We start from the raw sequence: 18,745 nt of genomic DNA on the forward strand, positions 1-18,745 counted from the left end.
AACGACGAGACGAAACGATGATGAGCCAAGCAGTCAGCATTTTCAGTATTTATGTGTGTGTGCAACGAGCATTTTGTCGAGCAAACGAGATAAACAGGAAAGTTCATGAAAGAGCAGAGCCATGAACAAAGCTAAATGAGTGAATGAGAAGGCTAGTTGGAATGTGCAATGCAGAGGCCCAAGTATGATGACAGTTCTACAAGGTATGCTACATTTTTGTCTATCCACGCACACAAACAAATCTCGTTATGAAAAATTTCGCGTTTTGTATGGAATTCAGAACATTTTTGGAAATTTCTCATTTTGTGTTATTTTATATCTGATTTTTTTGGTTGGAGAGTGAATCTCCAGTTGAAACACACTAGAAATTGATATTAATTTAGATTTAGTGTGAAAAATTGCGACAATATGTCGAAATAAAATATATATAAATGCTATATTTCTAATAGTTGGAGCATAGTCTTAGTCAATGTCATAGCTCATGACTTTTGTTATTGTATGAAACATAAGCGACTTTATTTAGAAGCGCTATTAGAGTACAAGAAAAAAACGAAAAGTGCAAGGAGGTTCCCGGCAAATTGATGAAAAACAACATATTTTACCTAAACCCCAGCATGTTTATGTATTCCCCACAAATAAAACATGTTTCAACATCATTTCTATAACTTTTCAGGAAAGTATGTTTTATAAGTTTAATTTAAAATGCAAAATCATATCAAATTTCATACAAAATTGGAAAAAGTTCATAACGATCACTAATACTAATGCATCGACGTGAATAGCATACCTTGTAGAACTGTCATCATACTTGGTGCAGAGGCAGCAAAATGCACCAGCTTGATCGACAGCAAATGGAATAAGATGGCGCACTGTGAACGATTTCGTCGATTAAATTTAGACGTTTATTTTCTGTCATCCATTGGTACACGCTGGTGTTAAACAACACAAAAAAGGCTCATTTACAGTAGAGATGGTCGGGTACGGGTATTTTTACCCGAAACCCGTACCCGACCCGTACCCGACGGGTTCGGGTCGGGTTTCGGGTAACGCCAAAAAATATTCTACGGGTTCGGGTCGGGTACGGGTAATTAAAAAACCAAGGCTTCGGGTTCGGGTCGGGTACGGGTAATTTTTCATGATTTTTTAGCACTTCTCCCCTAACTTTTTTATTAAACAGAATTATATGATCTTCAACCACAAGCAACGCCACAGGGCGTCCTCTTTACAAAAACAGCTTACGTCGTTTTTGCACAACTCCTCAAATCAATCAAATTTCGCAAAAAAAAAATGTTTTTATAAAAATTAAAACAATATTATATATTAAAATAGGTCATAAAAACTAACTACAAATCAACTTTTTCTTCGAGGCTAAAAAAAATCAAGCTATCATTGAAGCTGCAGAGCGTTTCAAAGTAATGATATATATTTTTTTTAAATATGTCAAAAAACGTCAGTATGCCGAGTTTTTAAAAGTTATAAAAAAATCAAATTTTATGATATTGCACCCAAATTTTGGACTTAAGCACTTAAATATTTATTTATTTATTTATTTGATATCTGTTTTTTACAGATTTTTAGAATTTATGAATGACACCGAATCTATACTCAAAATTACAGGTTTTTGGCAAATGCAGTGAATTATCAAATTTTTCTGAAGTTATAAACTATATTAATTTTGAGCTTTTAAAACTCGTTTGACCCCTTTAATGTGTTTATAAAACTCGTCGTTTATTTTAAACTTTACCAGACATGCACTTTTCATAGTGGACCGATTCCTTATAGTGGACCACCCGCCTGAAACTCTGGGTTCATTATCATTCGTTCACACGCACACTCGGTTCTAGCCTGGCTCCGGCCATCATCTCGAGAAACCACATATGACAATCAGTGCATAAAACCACATATGACAATCAGTGCATAAAATGTACGAGGTACCCAGGCATGTTTAACAAAAAAAAATTAAAAAAAAAAAACAGGACGGGTCGGGTACGGGTTGGGTACCGGCAATTTCGGTGTTTTTTTCTATCGGGTACGGGTAGTTGGAATAGATATTTTTCGGGTTCGGGTCGGGTACGGGTATTTTAAACAAACCAGACTTCGGGTTCGGGTCGGGTACGGGTTTGAAAATTTTCGATGAGTCGGGTACGGGTCGGGTACGGGTAACAAATTTCCCATACCCGACCATCTCTAATTTACAGTTAAATGTAAAGCAGAAATCTCGCCAAACATGTGAAAAGGGCCCATGTGCCATATGTAAACAAGCCACAATTTCACGTTTTTTGACGAATACAAAATACGTTTTTTGACGTTTTTTGACGAAATACGAATACTTTTATCAACAAATCTCATTTGTAGGGATAGATTACGCTTGTATTAATCACAAAATGAGAAAATTCGGCTTGTTTACAAATGGCACATGGGCCCTTTTCACATGTTTGGCGAGAAATGTGAACAGACAGACCACAGACAGACGTCCAAGCTGAGTTCCAAACTCGTGTAAAGATATTTGTAGTAGCAATTCGTAACCAGATAGCGCTATCAGTGACGCCAGCCTCACACAAGAGAAAAAAAAGCATTGTAGCGATAAGGTCACCCGGCGGTGCTAGTATACAAGTGATTTATAACGCAATTATCTTTGAAAATATACATAGAATTTTTGATCAATTTTGTTCTTGCTTGGACGTCTGTCTGTGGACAGACCTTCCTATCTGCGCTCGTGTTAGTGGTCGATTTCACCAATCCAAGTTTTATTTTTGGTTGCAAATATTCAACACACACACGGTGATAACAAAAAATTTCACCCTGTCCCGATCTTTTTTTCAAGTTGTAAGCCGATTTTTAGTTTTATTTCATCTATTTTTCCACTGAAACAAAGTTTGTTAAAACAGGTAACACTAATAAACTAGGATTCATAAGTGAAATAGGTTTCGAAATTGATTATTAGCTGATTTTTTGGTTGTAAACAAATAGATTTCATAAGGATATTCGACAAAGCCTGTATTGGTAAGAGCTGGCTTAGAAAGCTCTATTTAGTTATCCAGGTGCGTTCGTATTAGTGTGATGTTTTCGATTTATATTTTGTTAGCTGTAAGAATTTTTTGTCACCTGTGAGAACTGTCATCCGAAAGAGAGTCTAAAAAACTACCGAGTTTGATTCACACTCTCACAAATTTCAATATACAGTGTAAAGCGTGTCGTAGTGTTTGCGTGTTTTCGCTTGGAGAATTCTATAGGCCGTGTGAATTAAAAAGTTTACTCTGCTCTTCCCATAATATTTGCACGGGATGAGTAAAGTGAACGCTTTTATTTATACGGCTTATTATGTATAACACAAATCTTTTGTATTTAGGCCCTGCCCGAAAATAAATAACATAAAAAAACCTTAAAAGTTGCTGTAATTGTACAAGTCGAGAAATTAGACTCTCTACTGGGGCGACAATACATAAGCGCCCGGAATCGGATTTTTTAGCTATACCGGGTTTTGCCTTTCTCCTAGAAAGGTATAGCAATCACTGAAAAAACCAAAGGTATAAAAGTGCTCCAAAGGGTTGAATCTCGTATATCAATCGACTTAGTTCGACGAGCTGTATGTGTTTGTGTGTGTGTATGTGTGTGTGTATGTATGTAACGGTCTCCCAATCTCACTAAATTTCCTCAGAAATGGCTGGACCGATTTTCATGAAACTAATTGCTGATGAAAGTTGCCCCATAAGACCCTATTGAATTTTATTGTAATCGGATTTTTAGTTTCGAGGTTATGTATCAAAATGTGAAAATCACAAAACTTCATTATCTCAGAAACTACAAAACCGATTTGAACAAAACAAATTAGTGTCATATGGAAGGTCTTGTTGCCCAATGAGGCCCCTATTGAATTTTATTGTTATTGGACTTTAACTTTGTCCGTTATGTATAATAATGTGAAATCAGGCTATGACAAGAAACATGTTTCTAAGACTGTTTGAACTCACCCACTTTTCTCAGAGATGGATGGACCGATTTTTACAAAATATGTTGCAATAGAAAAGTCAAGTTGCTTGATAGAACCCTATTGAATTTTATTATAATCGGACTGTAACTTTGTCTGTTATGTATCAAAATGTAAAAGTTATGAAACTCCATTATCTCAGAAACTACACAACCGATTTGAACGAAATAGGTATCAAATGAACGGGCTGTCGTTAAAACCCCTAAATAACAAATTTCATGATGATTGAACATGTAGTTTGAAGGTTATGAAAAGAAACGTGTTCAGAAAACTTTATCAAATTCACTCGTTTTGCCAAAGATGGCATTACTGATTTCAAGAATCTTAGTTTTAAATTAAAGGTTTAGTTGCTTTATGGCAAGTTGACAAAATCGAACAAAAAGCTGCTCTAAAGCTCATAATAGTTGCCCTAGAAAGAAAAAAATTCACAGGAAAAGCTATAATTTTTCATTTTTTCTTAGTTTGACCTTCGGGGCAACACTTGTGTTGACCAGTGTAATCGAACGTTTATTTTATCTATTATGTGTTAAATTGTAAAAATATTGAAAATCTCTTCTTTCAACGATTACACGACTTATTTAAAAAAAACAGGTGTCGTAAATTCGGATTTCAAAATGAAGTATGAAGTTGATTCCTGGTCTCTGAGCATCATCCCGGGTACTGAAAAACTCACATTGGGTAATGTTTGTTCCTTTTAGACTGGTAGAAACCGGAAACTACTGTCTAGAAATTTAAAATGGCGTCTGAAGATGATTTCTAGCCTCAGGGTATCATACCGCTTCCCCAAATCGCATTGGTTGATATTTGCCACTTTAGGCTGTTGATCGGAAACTGTCGCCATCTTCACCATAGAAATACCCAGACTATGAAGTTCGGCAATTTTATGATGGATTTTATGATTTTATGATTATCAGGCAACCAGAAGTGGTCACCTGGATTGAAAATTGGGTTTTAGGTTGGACTCTGGCCACTGGGTATAATCCAGGTTTCAAGAACCCATATTGATTGGTCTTTGGCCATTCATTAGATGCCTCTCAGAAACGTTCAGTAATATCAACTGCGTTAAAGAATTTCAATTTCACTGATAAGATTATTCAAATTATTGTATAAGGAACAACATTTAATTATACATTATTTGAAATCTACTGACTAACGTCGACTTAAAGAATCTGAATATTTATAGGCAGTATATGAGTACAGATCGATTATACCACAATCAAAAACAAAATCGCATCATATAGTTGAAAGAATTTAATGTTATTTTCATGTATATGTGTTAATTTATATTCATATCGACGATTTCGTGCAACACTGGCACAACTCAAAAAACATAGTTTCGAGAAAAACTCGTTTGAAAATTTGCGTCAAAAATTTATTTTTCGATTTTCAAGAAAACTTCGAAGTTTGAGATTACCAATCCTTATTAAACACCTTTGGGTCTATTATGCACATATTACGTGCTCACGTTGTCCAAGTTGAAACCTTATTTTTACTAACTTTATGGAGAAATTTCGATTTGTGCAGCAAAGGCACTTCTGGAATTTTTGTGATTTTCGAAATGGGATTTCGTGTGATGAAACTTAACAGTATTTGGCATTGTTTGCTATCAAAAACTTAAAAATGCAAAATTATGAGTTGTGCCAGTGTTGCACGAAGCCGATAATATGTTAAATTTTAAATGTTCGGTATAGTTGTGCTGTTGGCTACCAAAAATTTGTTGTTTCGAATGAATAACAAAACCAGCAGAAATAATCAAGGTGTATTTTTTAAGTGTTGGAGTAAATCTATTTTAACAAATTATAAGTTCGAAGGAGAAAGGCTGGGTCTCACCGCTAGGTGGATTAATTTAGGTTTTTTATATCATCTGAAAGAGCTAGATTTTCTAAGAAAAACTTGATTTAAAAAAATTTATATCGTAGTTTTTCGGTTTTCAAATCACGAATTAAACCTGCTTGGAATCTGCTGTGAACTGTATCAATGACTGTTGTAAATCTCGTGTCTAAATATAGCGGTATTTACAGTCATCCCAGTATTGTGGGCCAACTAGTATTAGGGGTCAGCCTACACTCTGTATTGATGTCTAACATAATATTATTTCAATATTTTTTGTAAGATTTGGACAACTGCGACCATTATTTTGATCTTTTGTGGTATGTATTATTTCAATAACTTTTAATAGTCTAATTTAAGTTTAGTAAACGTGAACAACGTAATACTGGGATGACTGTATCTTCAAAGAAGTGAACAAAAATAAAACTACTAACAAGGTTCGACGAAATGTCATAATTTTGTTATGGTTGACTTTGCTGACAAGAATTTCGCATGTGTAATTAGGAGTTAGTTTAGGGGCCATCTACATTCCACTTGGACAGATATTTAATGACTTTGAAAATATATAACAAGTCATTCGAAGCGATTTCCGGAAAGTGGATTGTTCCCGTGGGTTCCTAACGCCGTCGATTAATGGTCTATATGCCAACTCACACAGAGCAAAAAATTGTCCAGAATAATGATAAACGGGATTCTGACATGCTAAATGAAAATTTTCTGCTAGAAGTTGAAGTGCGTTTGCAGGACAAACAAATTATCGAATTTCGTAAGCAAAAAGGGTTCCCGAGATGGCAAGTAGAAATCGAGGATACAAATTTATTCTACTTTTGGAGAGACCTGACTCTGCCAAACAACTCTCAAGAAACTGGAAGGGATACGCGCGATTTTTATGGATTTGAAGTCCCGAAACAGGAAATGGAAGTGGTGATTACCTTTATATGATTATATTACTTCCCATTCAATAACACAATATTGTTCCATAGGTATTCATGTCGGTGTGAACACTAAACAGCAATTTTTTTTTCGGACAGCCACAAGATTACCCTACGTCGCGAACAGAACTACTGAAAACCCATTTTCTCATGTTCGGAAACAAACGTCCAGAAAAAACGGCGTAGGCACAGTGTTCAGCTCCCTTGCTGCACTGTAATTAGAGAGATTTTGAACTGACTGATTGGATTGATAGCAACAGTTAGCATTTTGTGGCTGTCTGCGGACTTTGTAGTCTTTGCAGCCTAAAATCCCTCGAATTACAGTGTTAGTTTAGTCCCACGTCACCATTTTATACAACTTTTGTATTGCAATGGGTTTGGGATTACACTCGTTTGGAGTTATTCAATTGAATGGTGTGAAGCTGTGAATTTAAGTAGGAATTTTCTTTCAACTCTTTTTTTTATTAATTGTTTGGTAACCTTGAAGAGACGCGTTTATTAGAAACCTTGAAGAGAACCGTTGATTTCGGATTGCCATTTACCGATGACACTGCAAGCACTAACATGCCCGGACATGTTAAGCAATGCTGTGCAGTCCGCCGGTTGCTCCGTATGCTTTGGAACGTTACGATCGAATTAGCCGTTTGCTCAGGTTTGCTGGACTGAAATCAGCTGCTGATCTACTGTCGTATACTAACTCTTTTGTACGGCACCGTAGAGCATAAACAAACAAATGCTTAATTAATTGAACCGCACAGGTGAGTTCCGTTACATCAGCTGTATATAACTGAACACAACCTATGCCTAGTAGGTGCTGCAGCAGTATTGCTAGAAAAATTCAATGGTGAGCCGTCCGTCAGACATTCAATCAGTTTGGGGTGAATAGCTGTTTCTACAAGCATCGTAGCGCCTTACAGTCTTCAGAAGAGTTTTTCCCAGGAAAATTTCCTACAACTATCATGTATCGATATATATTTAGGACCCAACTGGGAATTTATAGAGAATAAGTTTTGAAAAAGTGAATTTTCCCATATAAAATCGTATGGAAACTTTAAAAATCGGGCGCAAATCGGGCGTTTCACCGATCGATCTAAAAATTACACAGTTGTTGTAGGATCCATAAGGAACACGAAAAGTGCATGGGAGCGAAAAAATAACACCATCGCTTTTTTCCCATATAACCGTGTCCCAGTCTAACGCCTACGTTACAGCATACTCGCTACTAGACCTAGCTGAGTGTATTGCAACGCGGGTGCACGATTCATATAGAGCGCAAAATTCAGCATTGCAGTTTCGATGCTCGTCAATTTGGCCATGTAAACACATAGGATTAAGTATTTCGGCAATTGCATTTGCCTATAAAAGCAAATCGATTTTAATAAAGAATCAATCATTAATTAATTAGCGTTCCGCAGCGACTGGTCTGCTCCAGTTCGTCTCATAGGAAAAGCCATAAGAACAAAAAGGTCTTATCATTGCGAACGGGCTGGATTTCGTCGACTCCGTCACCGCTATTATAGAAACCTCCCATTCTAGGTCCCGAAGTTCCGTCGGTTGTTCCGCTCCGAGATTGAATACACGTACCGAGTTCGATGAAACTAGTCATAACCAGGGTTGCCAATGTTCCAGTTTAAACTGGATTCCTCCAGTTTTTTTCAAGTGATCCAGTTAAACAGTTTATTCCCAAAATCTTCCAGTTTTTTCAGATATTTGCCAGTTTTATCCAGTTTTTTATTCACTCAAGCTCCGATTGGTTTTCGGAAATATTTTTAAAACGTAAGTTTTGTAGATTGATAAATTATTTTGACAATTTCTAACAGCTTTTTCAGTATTCTATCTTCTCGCACGAAACACGATCTAATTAAAGACTGCATGACATGGTTGAGATAAAACCAAACAAATTTGTCACACCGTGAAAAAAATCTTTTATTTATTTTCTGTGGTGTAGCAGTTAAAAAATTGTTAGAAGAATTAGATACCAAAAGATAGCGAAGTCAGAAATAATTGAATTTAAACTTCACTGATGTAACGGAAGAAAATGCCGCGTCAATACTTTTGTTGAAGATAAAAGTAAATGAAAAAGCTCTATTTTCTTAATTTTGAGGTAGATTGATTGCTTAATTTTAAATTTTGCTGCTGTTAGAGGAAATTTTCCAGTCCATAATTTAAAAAAATGTAAGCCCGAAACAAAACAGTTCTGATTAAAATGAGTAATTTTGTGCGAAGAGTTATTTCGTTAGTTGCTGTATTCGAAACTGACACTGGATTTAGTCTCCATAACAAAAAAGCTATCTCAAAATCATTTTATTGCTTTTTTACAAATTTATTTGGAATCCAGTTTTTTCCAGTTTTTTCTTCAGCCTTTTCCAGTTAAATTGAAAATTTTATTGGCAACTCTGGTCATAACAACAAAACTAGTGTAAAACTATTAAAGTCAGTACACAGTAAGAGTTAACCATCCTCTTGCTGCAGTAATCGGATATACAATGAAGACTGAATTCTTGCATGCTAGCTTTTATACGTGACTACTAAAAGTTAAACTTCCAGTAACCGTGGCTATGTGGACAAGCGCGAGTAAAACAACAACAATAACAACAAGTCGGTTGAAAAGTCAAATTGTTTGTATCAGCGTCGGCTGCGCTGGGATTTTTCAATAGTACAAAAGTACAAGTACAAGAATCACAAAATCACAATTTTTCGCATTTTGGTGGACGCATAACTAATATACCCATCGATTACTATAAGATTAAAGGAAATCCGTTGAAAACTGATTGAGTTTAAAGCATCTAAAAGTAAAAAAAATCGTGACGCTCTCGATGTTTTCGGTTTCTCAAGTTGGAGCGCTGTATGTGTTGTCGAAGACGTATTTCGGGCGCCACGATCGACCTTTACAAAGAGGAAGCTACTGAATTGTTGTACATTTAGGAGGGGATATAAATTTCAAATAGTCATCTTTATGTGGTTGTTAGTGCAATTTCACTAGTTGTGATCCATCACAAAGAAGTCAAGCTCAAAATCTGTAATCTGTACCGTACAGAATCTGTACCGAAAAAAAACTGAGCAAATCTGCACCTTTTTGACATTATTATGTATACAGGGCTAGTAGCGAACTTGTAGCAAAATTATAGTGACTTTTTTCATTAAAATAGTGACCAAATAGTGACTAAATAGTGACCAAATAGTGACCAAAAATATACAAAAGAGGGTTTTGAAATTTATTGTTGAACCATAAATGAATTAAATTTTATCTGAAATTTACGTCTTTAGAACATAGGATGTGCAATGATTTGTTCACGTAGAAAAAAAGTCTAACTAAAATCTGTATCATAATTTCACATTGAAATGGTTGTAATAACACCTCGTTCAATATATTCGAATACAAGTTCTCGAGTTATAAGTGTTAATGAAAGTACGTGAACGAATGTATGCACTCTCGAATACGCATTGGTGTATTGGTGGTCTGTCAGTTGTATTTAGTTCTTGATGTGCGATGTTACAAATCCGAAAAGTCGTAGTAAAACGATTTTTGGTCAGTGACTGCCCTTGCACAATATTTAAACATCTCAAATCGTGTGAAGCTAGGCGAGATTTCGTTCATTAAACCATCGAAAAATACAAGAAAGCATTCTATTTGGGGGATCGTTGAAAATTCTGTCGGCCACGATCTGCAAGGATGCCGCAAGTCGTAAAATTGTGACTGTTATGAAAAAGCGTGTCCGGCGAAATGATAACGTTCAGTTTGTAATTGCCACCCATCTGAGTATATCTATTGTATCGGTCCACAATATTTTGACCAAACTTAAAAAACATAACTTAATAAATTTTTTTTTACAATATCTCCAACTTATAAAGCGGTTATCCAGAAAATCTGGGAATCCGTGCCGCCTGTGACAGCTTCGAGAAGCGTTTGTAGTTGGTTAAGCTAACTAAGGGAGGGGTTTTTCAAAATATATTAAAAATAGCATTGTTCGTTCCGAAAATGCAAAAACAATACTAAGCCTGTTTGTCCCATCAATGATTTTCCACGCATATTTAACCCACTTGACATTTTCTAATCAAATTCGTTCAACTAAACACTCGTTTGTTTGATCTGGAGCATGGGACAAATATGCGTAGAACGGGTTATCATTATGGAATTTCGAAATGGTATCTGGTAAACACCGGTAGGTTCGGATGATTGAAAGCCAAATCCTACGAATTGAGACCTAAACACGACTATGCACAATATAAGCTCGAAATTTTTAAATTCACTTCAACCAGGAGGAACAGTTGATTTGAGACAAGCAAATCAAACTACAAACGTAATTTCACGCACAACACTGGTTTAAGACGCGAGTAGGTTGTAAAATAAACATTTACATTCCTTTGCAGCTTTTAAACAATTCGTTCGTAACCATTCTGCACTGTTCACTTCGATGAGAAATTTGAAAACATTGCCTGGCATGAAACTTCTATGATGGAAAAGATAACAAAAATGCTTTACAAACCGAACTGTCCAAATATTCAGTAAATGAGAAGCAAGCTTTCTAAAGTATGTTGCAATACAACAATAGTTAATTTATACATTTAAAGCGAAAAAGTGACTTTAGTGACCATTTTGTCGTAAAATAGTGACTTTAGTGACTTTTTACAGGGTGGCCACTCAATCGGGAAAACGGGAAATGCGGGAAAAAGTCGGGAATTGAATTACATCGGGAAAAATGCGGAAAAAAGTCGGGACTTTTTTTAAACTAATCGGGATTTTGTTACCAAGATTTTTTCAAAGTATTGTGTATGATGCAATTACAAATGATGGAGAAGTTGGAAGTGCAGGGCTGCAAGTTGGTCCCTTAAAAGTCACATTTTTCTTCAGCAGTAAATTTTTCAACCAAAAAGTCACTAAACTTACTTTGTTTTGACTCGCTGACCAGCTTATCAGTCCTGCTTTTCAAATGAAATAAATGTTGACACCAAATGTCTTAGAATAGCATAAAAAGTGTTATCTATAAAAATTGAATGGATGGAGAAATAAAAACTAAAAATTCTAATTAAAAGGATTTAGGAAAGTTTCAGGAAACATTTTTTTTTTCTTGAAAAGTTCAAAAGAAATTAAAAATAAATTTGTTTCCTTTTCAACGATTTCTGCAAGACATGTTCGTGCAGTAAAGGACTTTTAATTTGAGAAATAATAATTTAAGATCTTTTTTCTGATTTCCAGGTTAGCTTTTTGAGTTTCGAAATCACTTATTTTGAAATGTTGTTCCCCAATATCACTTTTTCTATCAGCTTGACCATTTTGAGCGCTGGATGCAAACAAGTTGAAGATGTTGGCAAAAGTTGCATTTTATGTAACTAATCAACTGTTTGTGTAGAATGTCCCGAGCAAATTCGGAAGAAATGATATGAGCTGTTACTTCTAATTAAGGGCCATAAAATTGACGTTCAGCCGTCGATAGAACATAACCTAATTACCGTTTTTGACAATCGGGAATTTCTTGGAATCATGCGGGAAAAAGTCGGGAAAAATTAGGGAACCTGTATATTAGAGAAATGACAAGACACTCACTGTTGAGGCAACTGTCAACATCAAAACGGATAACGGCAATGCAAAATTATACAGATCGCCTGTTTTGATGTTGACAGTTGCCTTAACGGTGAGTGTCTCGGCGTCTCTCTGGTGTATAGGCTGACTAGGAAAAATGCGGGAACTCGAAAATGTCAAATGAGTGGCCACCCTGTTTTTAGCGTAAATAGTGACTTTTTAGTGACTAGGCTCAGAATAGTGACAAAGTCACTAAAAAGTGACTCGCTACTAGCTCCGGTATAGTTTGCAACAGCGCTACCCAAAAAAATAAAATTATAAAAACCTTAAGAGTTGCTGTAATTGTACATAGTTATACCATAATTTAACTATGTTTTTAATTGTGAATACACCAATTTTACATTGAATATCACTGTCCACAACAATAAAAAACATCGTTTTCGTTTTTGCCAATTTTACCATAAAAAAGGGGGTCGTTATGTATCTTAACAGCATTTTTTCCATACATTTAGAAGTCACTAACAATGTTTTCCATGGTAGAATAATTGGGTTGTTTAGCCATATCAGTTTTTTATATCATCTGAAAGATCTTCATTTTCTAAGTGAAACGTAATTGAAAAACAATTTCTATCGTTGTCCTTCGCTTTTCAAATCACGATTTAAAACTGCTCGAAATTGCTACAATGACAGTTCGCCCATATACCAACTGTCATTGTAGCGATTTAGAGCGAATTTTTATTCTTCATTTAAAAATCGAAGGATAATGATATAAAGTTTTTAAAAATCATGTTTTGCTCGGAAACGTACTCGCGATGATGCAAAAACAATGATATTTATAAAACTTACATCTGACAATTTTGCTTGTAGTGGAATATTATCTGTTTTTCAATGTATGTTATCGAGTCTCCGGGTAATCGAGTTCGACATGTGTTTGGATTAAGAAACCACCAGTATCATTTCGTATTACGTCGTAATCATTTGTTGTTATTGTAGAGAAACAACAATGTTGAAGGGCCTCTACTGTTGAACAGTTGTCATTCCACTTGTAAGAAAATTCTTTCGCTGCAAATTTATACTAGTGTTAGTGACTTCATTCATGGAATTGCATTGTATTTCTTTTTTTTTGCTCTTTGTGATAGTCATCATAACAAGTTTCTTATCTATAAAAACCATAAAAACTAGGGTTCGATTTTTTTTGGAGATTAGTAACACGATCAACAACCTCTCGACATTGTTTTTTTTGCTACATCCATAACAGGAAAATAGTTTTGTAAACAGCCTCCCCCTCATGCACTGCTGGTAACAGCATTTTTTACTTTCCCAATAACACAAGTTCGTAAACAGCGCCAGACGATTTGTACGAAGAAAAATAATAAGTGGGTGAAGTGACGTGTTTATGATCTGCTGATGTCTGAAACACCGATAGTCGTTTCATTCTGTGCGCCGCTCGATATGGGCGGGTGTGAGTGAGTCAACTGCTCCGCCACCTGTGATGCGAATGGATTTTCGTCTGATGGTTGCTTGTTTACAATCGTTCGAGTCAGTTAGTTCAAAAGCACGACGAGCCTCCGGAGCCTCCTGAGTTGGTGTTTTCTAAAATTTGGTAGAGAATTTTTCTCATTCATCAACGGAAAACGTCAGTGGAAGGAAGTGTTTTCAGAAGAGAGAATGAAACTTATTGCTGAAAAGTGGTGAAGTATTGAAAAAAAGGACTAGTGAAATTCTAGGTGCCAAGGCCAGTGAAAAAAATCATTTGTGATTTGAAAGACTTTTGTTTAAAAACTAGACTCTGTTTATCAAACGTATAAAACATTATGCAGTAAAAATAATGCACAGTGAGTACAAAAAGTACAGCAAATTCTGCGCGGGTGGCGGTTTGGTGTCGATGTGAGTATCTGAGTAATTGTCCACACCCAGTGCGTAATTATGTGGTATTTTCAGCCTTGGCTGGGTGGGATATGAGGCCTACCGGATGCATTCGGCGTTGAGCCATTTAGTCGACACTCGAGTGCTGGAAATTGACCGGAAGCGACCGGATTATATTTACATCAAACATCACATCTATAGGCAGTCCCTGCTGGAACAGCTAGAACAGGAACGGCAGAACAGCAAGCTGGTGAATGTTGTTGTACATCCCTTCGGCAAGTGGTGGAGGACCCTGAAGCACTCCGTGGCCTGGCGCCTGCTACGAATCGCTCAAAAGGGCGAGCAAAGCGAGCGCCTGAAGGCTATCAAGCAGCTGGCTTTGATTGATCATTTGAAAGGTAAGATAAACGGTTCTACTGCAAACTAGGAAGCTAGAAGCGCTTAATCTGTCCTTTTCGTTAATTTTTCATGCACTCATTCGCAGGCAACTTAGTACAAGGTATTCCTAACTTCTCACAACATAGCTTTAACTAGTCAATGCTGATGCTACTGTTTTCCATGATTTTAATTTAATTTCGTCTTGCAGATTGGGACTTCCAGCACTTGGCCCAGCTTTGCGATGCCCAGACGGCGATCTCTCTAGCGCGTTCGAACTGTGATTCACGGTGGTTTCTACCACCACGGCAGTACGGTGTGGAAAAAGAAATCCACGATGTGCTGGGCGACATCAAGCGTCTTATCGAAATGCTGATTCCGGATCGTTGCGCGGCGTATGTGCTGGAACACACATTTGCTGCCCACCATATCAAGGAACCGGTGGGTGATGACGGAATCGACTATCGGCTCAGTCTTTCCCGCTTTGAGCATGAACTGCTAAAGCAAGCTCTGAGTGCTCTGGTTCATCTGACCATTGCGAAGGAAAACTGTCGGAAGATCATCGAGGCGGGTGGATTGCTGGCGCTTATTGAAGCGGAAAAATTGTTCAAAGACAACATCGATGTCAAGCTGATTCTGTCCAGAATCGTGGCCAACCTATCCGTGTGCGGAGATCGAGCGTACGACTTTTTCGCCAGTGGCTGGATTAGCATATTGTCCCGCTGGCAGAAGGACATCGACATGCGGATGCAGGTGACAACCGATCTGACACTGTCGAACCTCGATCGGGACGATCCCAACTGCTTCAGCTATGAGTCGAATGTGTATCCACTTTATCCGAAGGGTCGCAGGAAACGGAAACCGGATGTCGATGTTGTGTTCATTCATGGTCTCTTAGGTAGGCGTTTGTTGCACTAGTTTATTGGCTTTTTTAGTAAATAATATTTTCTTCTTCAGGTGGAGTATTTGTCACATGGCGTCAGAAAGATCTGAAGCCCCAGGCAGCCAGTCTACTAGGTAAGAAACATTCATCAGTAAATCTAGTGTCCTCCGCTGTCACGCAAGGCAACGGATCAGTTAGCAGCCCATCGCCGACTGTGGGGGCATCCCGCCGGGTCACCAGATTGTTCCACTGGTCTGCGAAAAAATCATCCTTCGATGAGGAAGGTGACCATAGGCAGCAGCAGTTGTTAGCAGAGGATCGCGCAGAAGGTAAGCGTACCGAGCAGTGCGTCTTGACCCGAAACTGCCAACCCTCTGCTGGAACGCTTATTTGTTATCGATTAATCAGTCTGAAAAATTGAATTTGACTGGTTGTTTATAGTTATTGACGTAGGACTACGTTATTGCTTTCTATACTGGTGTACATTTTGTTGAAATGAAAATTAAATCAGGCAGATGTTGGGTTAGATTTCAAACGGTTACTAACTTGCTTAGTCCTACGTCACGATTTCGAATCTCAAATCTGCTCTTTTGATTAGTTCCATTGAAAAATATTGCTTTATTTTCGACAACAATTTTATGTACCAGCATAAAGTTTCAAACTTTCAATGCTCTTGGATTGCTTCATTTTAACCACAATTTTAAATCAAAATTCAGCAGTTTACTTTCTGCAACAAATTACCATCCATGTTTCCTCTCTCTCTCTACCGTTTGCAGAGGGAATAGCACCGTACAAGGACGAACTGCTAACGCTGCAACCAACGCCACCAAAGCGGCACCCGTCGATAAGCGATACTGCCACCAAGGAGCTCATACAAGCCCTCCAGGAGGATGAACCGCTCAGCTCGGAGTGGTCGGTTATCTTTCCCGATCTTCCACTGGTTGCGGACGAAAAATATACCAGCCCTCGCGTGCGTAATACCGAGGGCCGCTACAGTGTATCCGGGGAAAAGTGGCTGCAGGAACCGCTCGGGGACGAATCCGTGGGGCGTTCGTTCTGCTGGCCGATGGAGTGGCTGCCGAAGGATTTTCCCAACATTCGCGTCATTGGACTGAACTACGATTCGTCGCTGTCGCAGTGGTCTGCCAGTGGTTGTCCGTGCGAAAAGTACGACGGCAAGCTGGAGAAGCGTGCAATGGAGTTCCTGAAAAAGCTAGCGCATTCAAACATCGGCCAGGACCGACCGGTGGTTTGGGTTGGTCACTCGATGGGGGGCTTACTGATTAAAAGTATTATTGTACAGGCCGCCAGCAGTGGCGATCCAGCCGTTCGACAAATCGCTCATAATTCCCGTGCCATTATGTTCCTTGGAACGCCCCATCGAGGCAGCGCAGTGGCCAAGCTGAAACAGCACACATCCGCACTGGTTTGGCCATCAGTAGAAGTTCGTGAATTGGAGGAAAACTCGAAACAGTTGCTACATTTGAACAAAACCTTTTTGAAGACGATCTGCAGCTTCCGTCGAAAGCCGGAAATCGTAAGCGTCTGCGAGGGACGGCCCACGGTGCTGACCTCGTTCAAGCTGGCCTTCCACATCGTTCCGGAGCAGTCCGCCCGGATTGACGAAGGGGACTTCTACCTGACCGGTGACGATCATCTTAATCTCAGCAAACCGGTCTGCCGGCAGTCTTTCCTGTACCAGCGACTAATCGGGACTATCTGGTGTGCAATGCAGTCCGCCAAAGAGTGCGGCAGGGAAACGGACGACGAGGAGAAACTTTCCGGTGGAAAAGGACATGACAACGGTAAGAAGGGAAACTCGGTGTTCAATGATGTGTACCGGCGGTTGAAACAGATGGACAAAATCAATGTGTTTCTCTAGTTGACGAGTTTTTTTGCTCGTATTTTTAAACATTCTTTTTGTTATACATATATTTATTGCAAACTGAAGACAACACAATGTATACATGATGGTATATCTTAAAATGGTTTTGTATGTGACTCGGCTAAAACGTTCCGAAGAACGAATGTAAACAATCTAAGCTCGCTTTTATTCTGAATTGTTGATTCTAAGTAAAAACATCTAGTATGCGTTGGCAGAGTGAGAAAGAACATGAACGTGGTATAAATATAATGAATTCACGAGTCCAAGCAATGTTATCATAGTAGTCCATGCGGATGGCAGTTATTATTTGAAATTTGAGAAAACTTTGTGAATTAATTTTCCGATCCATTTGAATCAGCAGAAATGTAGACAGTCTTCTCACCATTTTACTTCAAATTGTTCCAGGAAAGTATTTCAAATGGCTTGCCGGGTATGCCGCCGGACATCGCCTCAAGAAAGATCAAGCATCCAGTGTTAAGGTTCGGTTGACGCAACTTCGAAAAAAATAATCGCGAATGGCGGATGCTAATTGGTGAGCAAGATTTCTGCACTTTATCGATTTCCGTACATTTTGTGAAACAAAAAAATCTGAATATACGTATAGTACGTAATATTTGTGATCGTTTGCATTTTCTCATTTTTTCTATACGGTTTGAACTGTCAAACAGGTCGGTCGCGTTTTTTTGTTATGTGTGGATAAGCCTTTGGTTGTCCATAGCTTCAAAGTTTGTGGTTCTTCGACAGTATGTTTTTGAACACCTTCCGTTAGCCGCGGTGAGGTTGTGCCATCCAAACCGTGACCCGACAGTCATCTCGTCTAGGTCAGAAGACTAGTCTTTCTTGGTTAAGTATTCGAGGAAACTTATTCAAGAAAGCTTGGTATTGCGGTATTAGTAGTATTCACGGAAATATTTTTTTTTAAATTGACATGGAACATCGCAAAACTTAAGCGAGTGTCTTAAAATGTAAATAGGAACCTAACAATTTTGATCATTACGTATTACTAGCAAGTTTGCGTAGTCGCTATTTTTCGTGCAATAGGCTTTGTGATATTTATTGATTTCAGTTTCGATTGAAATATAGCATTAGTTAACCAAAAAGTGACCAGAGCTTTGCACTCATTATAATACAACTCCTATCCTGTGATACTCGTAGAGATGCAGTGGTACTCGCGGTCTCTAAACAAAACGAGCATCACAACCCCTTTCCTTCCCAAGTAGTACATCCTTTTGGTCGTGGCTGGTGTCGTTATCGGTCAGTGGTAGAAGTGTTGTGAACCAGTAAAAATTGCACAATGAGAATGTAATGCCAGTCCCAAGCACCATTTATCTGGTTCATTTTGCAATTTTCTTGGTTCGACCAATCACTGAGTGCAACTACGGGCAGTCTTCCTAAGCTAAGCTAAGACTTCGCAGCCAACTGTTTAGTGTACAGGACAATTGCGGAGCTAGCGTTACGATCCTAC

The 18,745-nt window shown here is 38.0% G+C and overlaps 1 protein-coding gene across 3 annotated transcripts; it reads left to right on the plus strand.

The window, feature by feature from the left end:
* The first annotated feature begins 13,359 nt into the window (after positions 1-13,359).
* Positions 13,360-17,893, plus strand: LOC129724680 (protein SERAC1). Of its 3 annotated transcripts, none has more exons than XM_055679773.1 (6): positions 13,360-14,158; positions 14,213-14,535; positions 14,622-14,636; positions 14,724-15,410; positions 15,470-15,529; positions 16,172-17,893. In XM_055679773.1, exons 1-6 carry the CDS (start codon positions 14,100-14,102, stop codon positions 17,275-17,277), a joined length of 2,250 nt encoding a protein of 749 aa, XP_055535748.1. In that variant the 5' UTR covers positions 13,360-14,099; the 3' UTR covers positions 17,278-17,893. The 3 variants fall into 3 exon arrangements, with proteins under 3 accessions (XP_055535748.1, XP_055535746.1, XP_055535747.1); XM_055679771.1 differs by having other exon boundaries at positions 13,361-14,158; positions 15,470-15,724; XM_055679772.1 differs by lacking the exon at positions 14,622-14,636 and having other exon boundaries at positions 13,361-14,158; positions 15,470-15,724.
* Positions 17,894-18,745: the final 852 nt, after the last annotated feature.

This window comes from Wyeomyia smithii, chromosome 2, assembly GCF_029784165.1.
Source record: "Wyeomyia smithii strain HCP4-BCI-WySm-NY-G18 chromosome 2, ASM2978416v1, whole genome shotgun sequence".
In the NCBI taxonomy this organism is placed as follows: Eukaryota; Metazoa; Arthropoda; class Insecta; order Diptera; family Culicidae; genus Wyeomyia; species Wyeomyia smithii.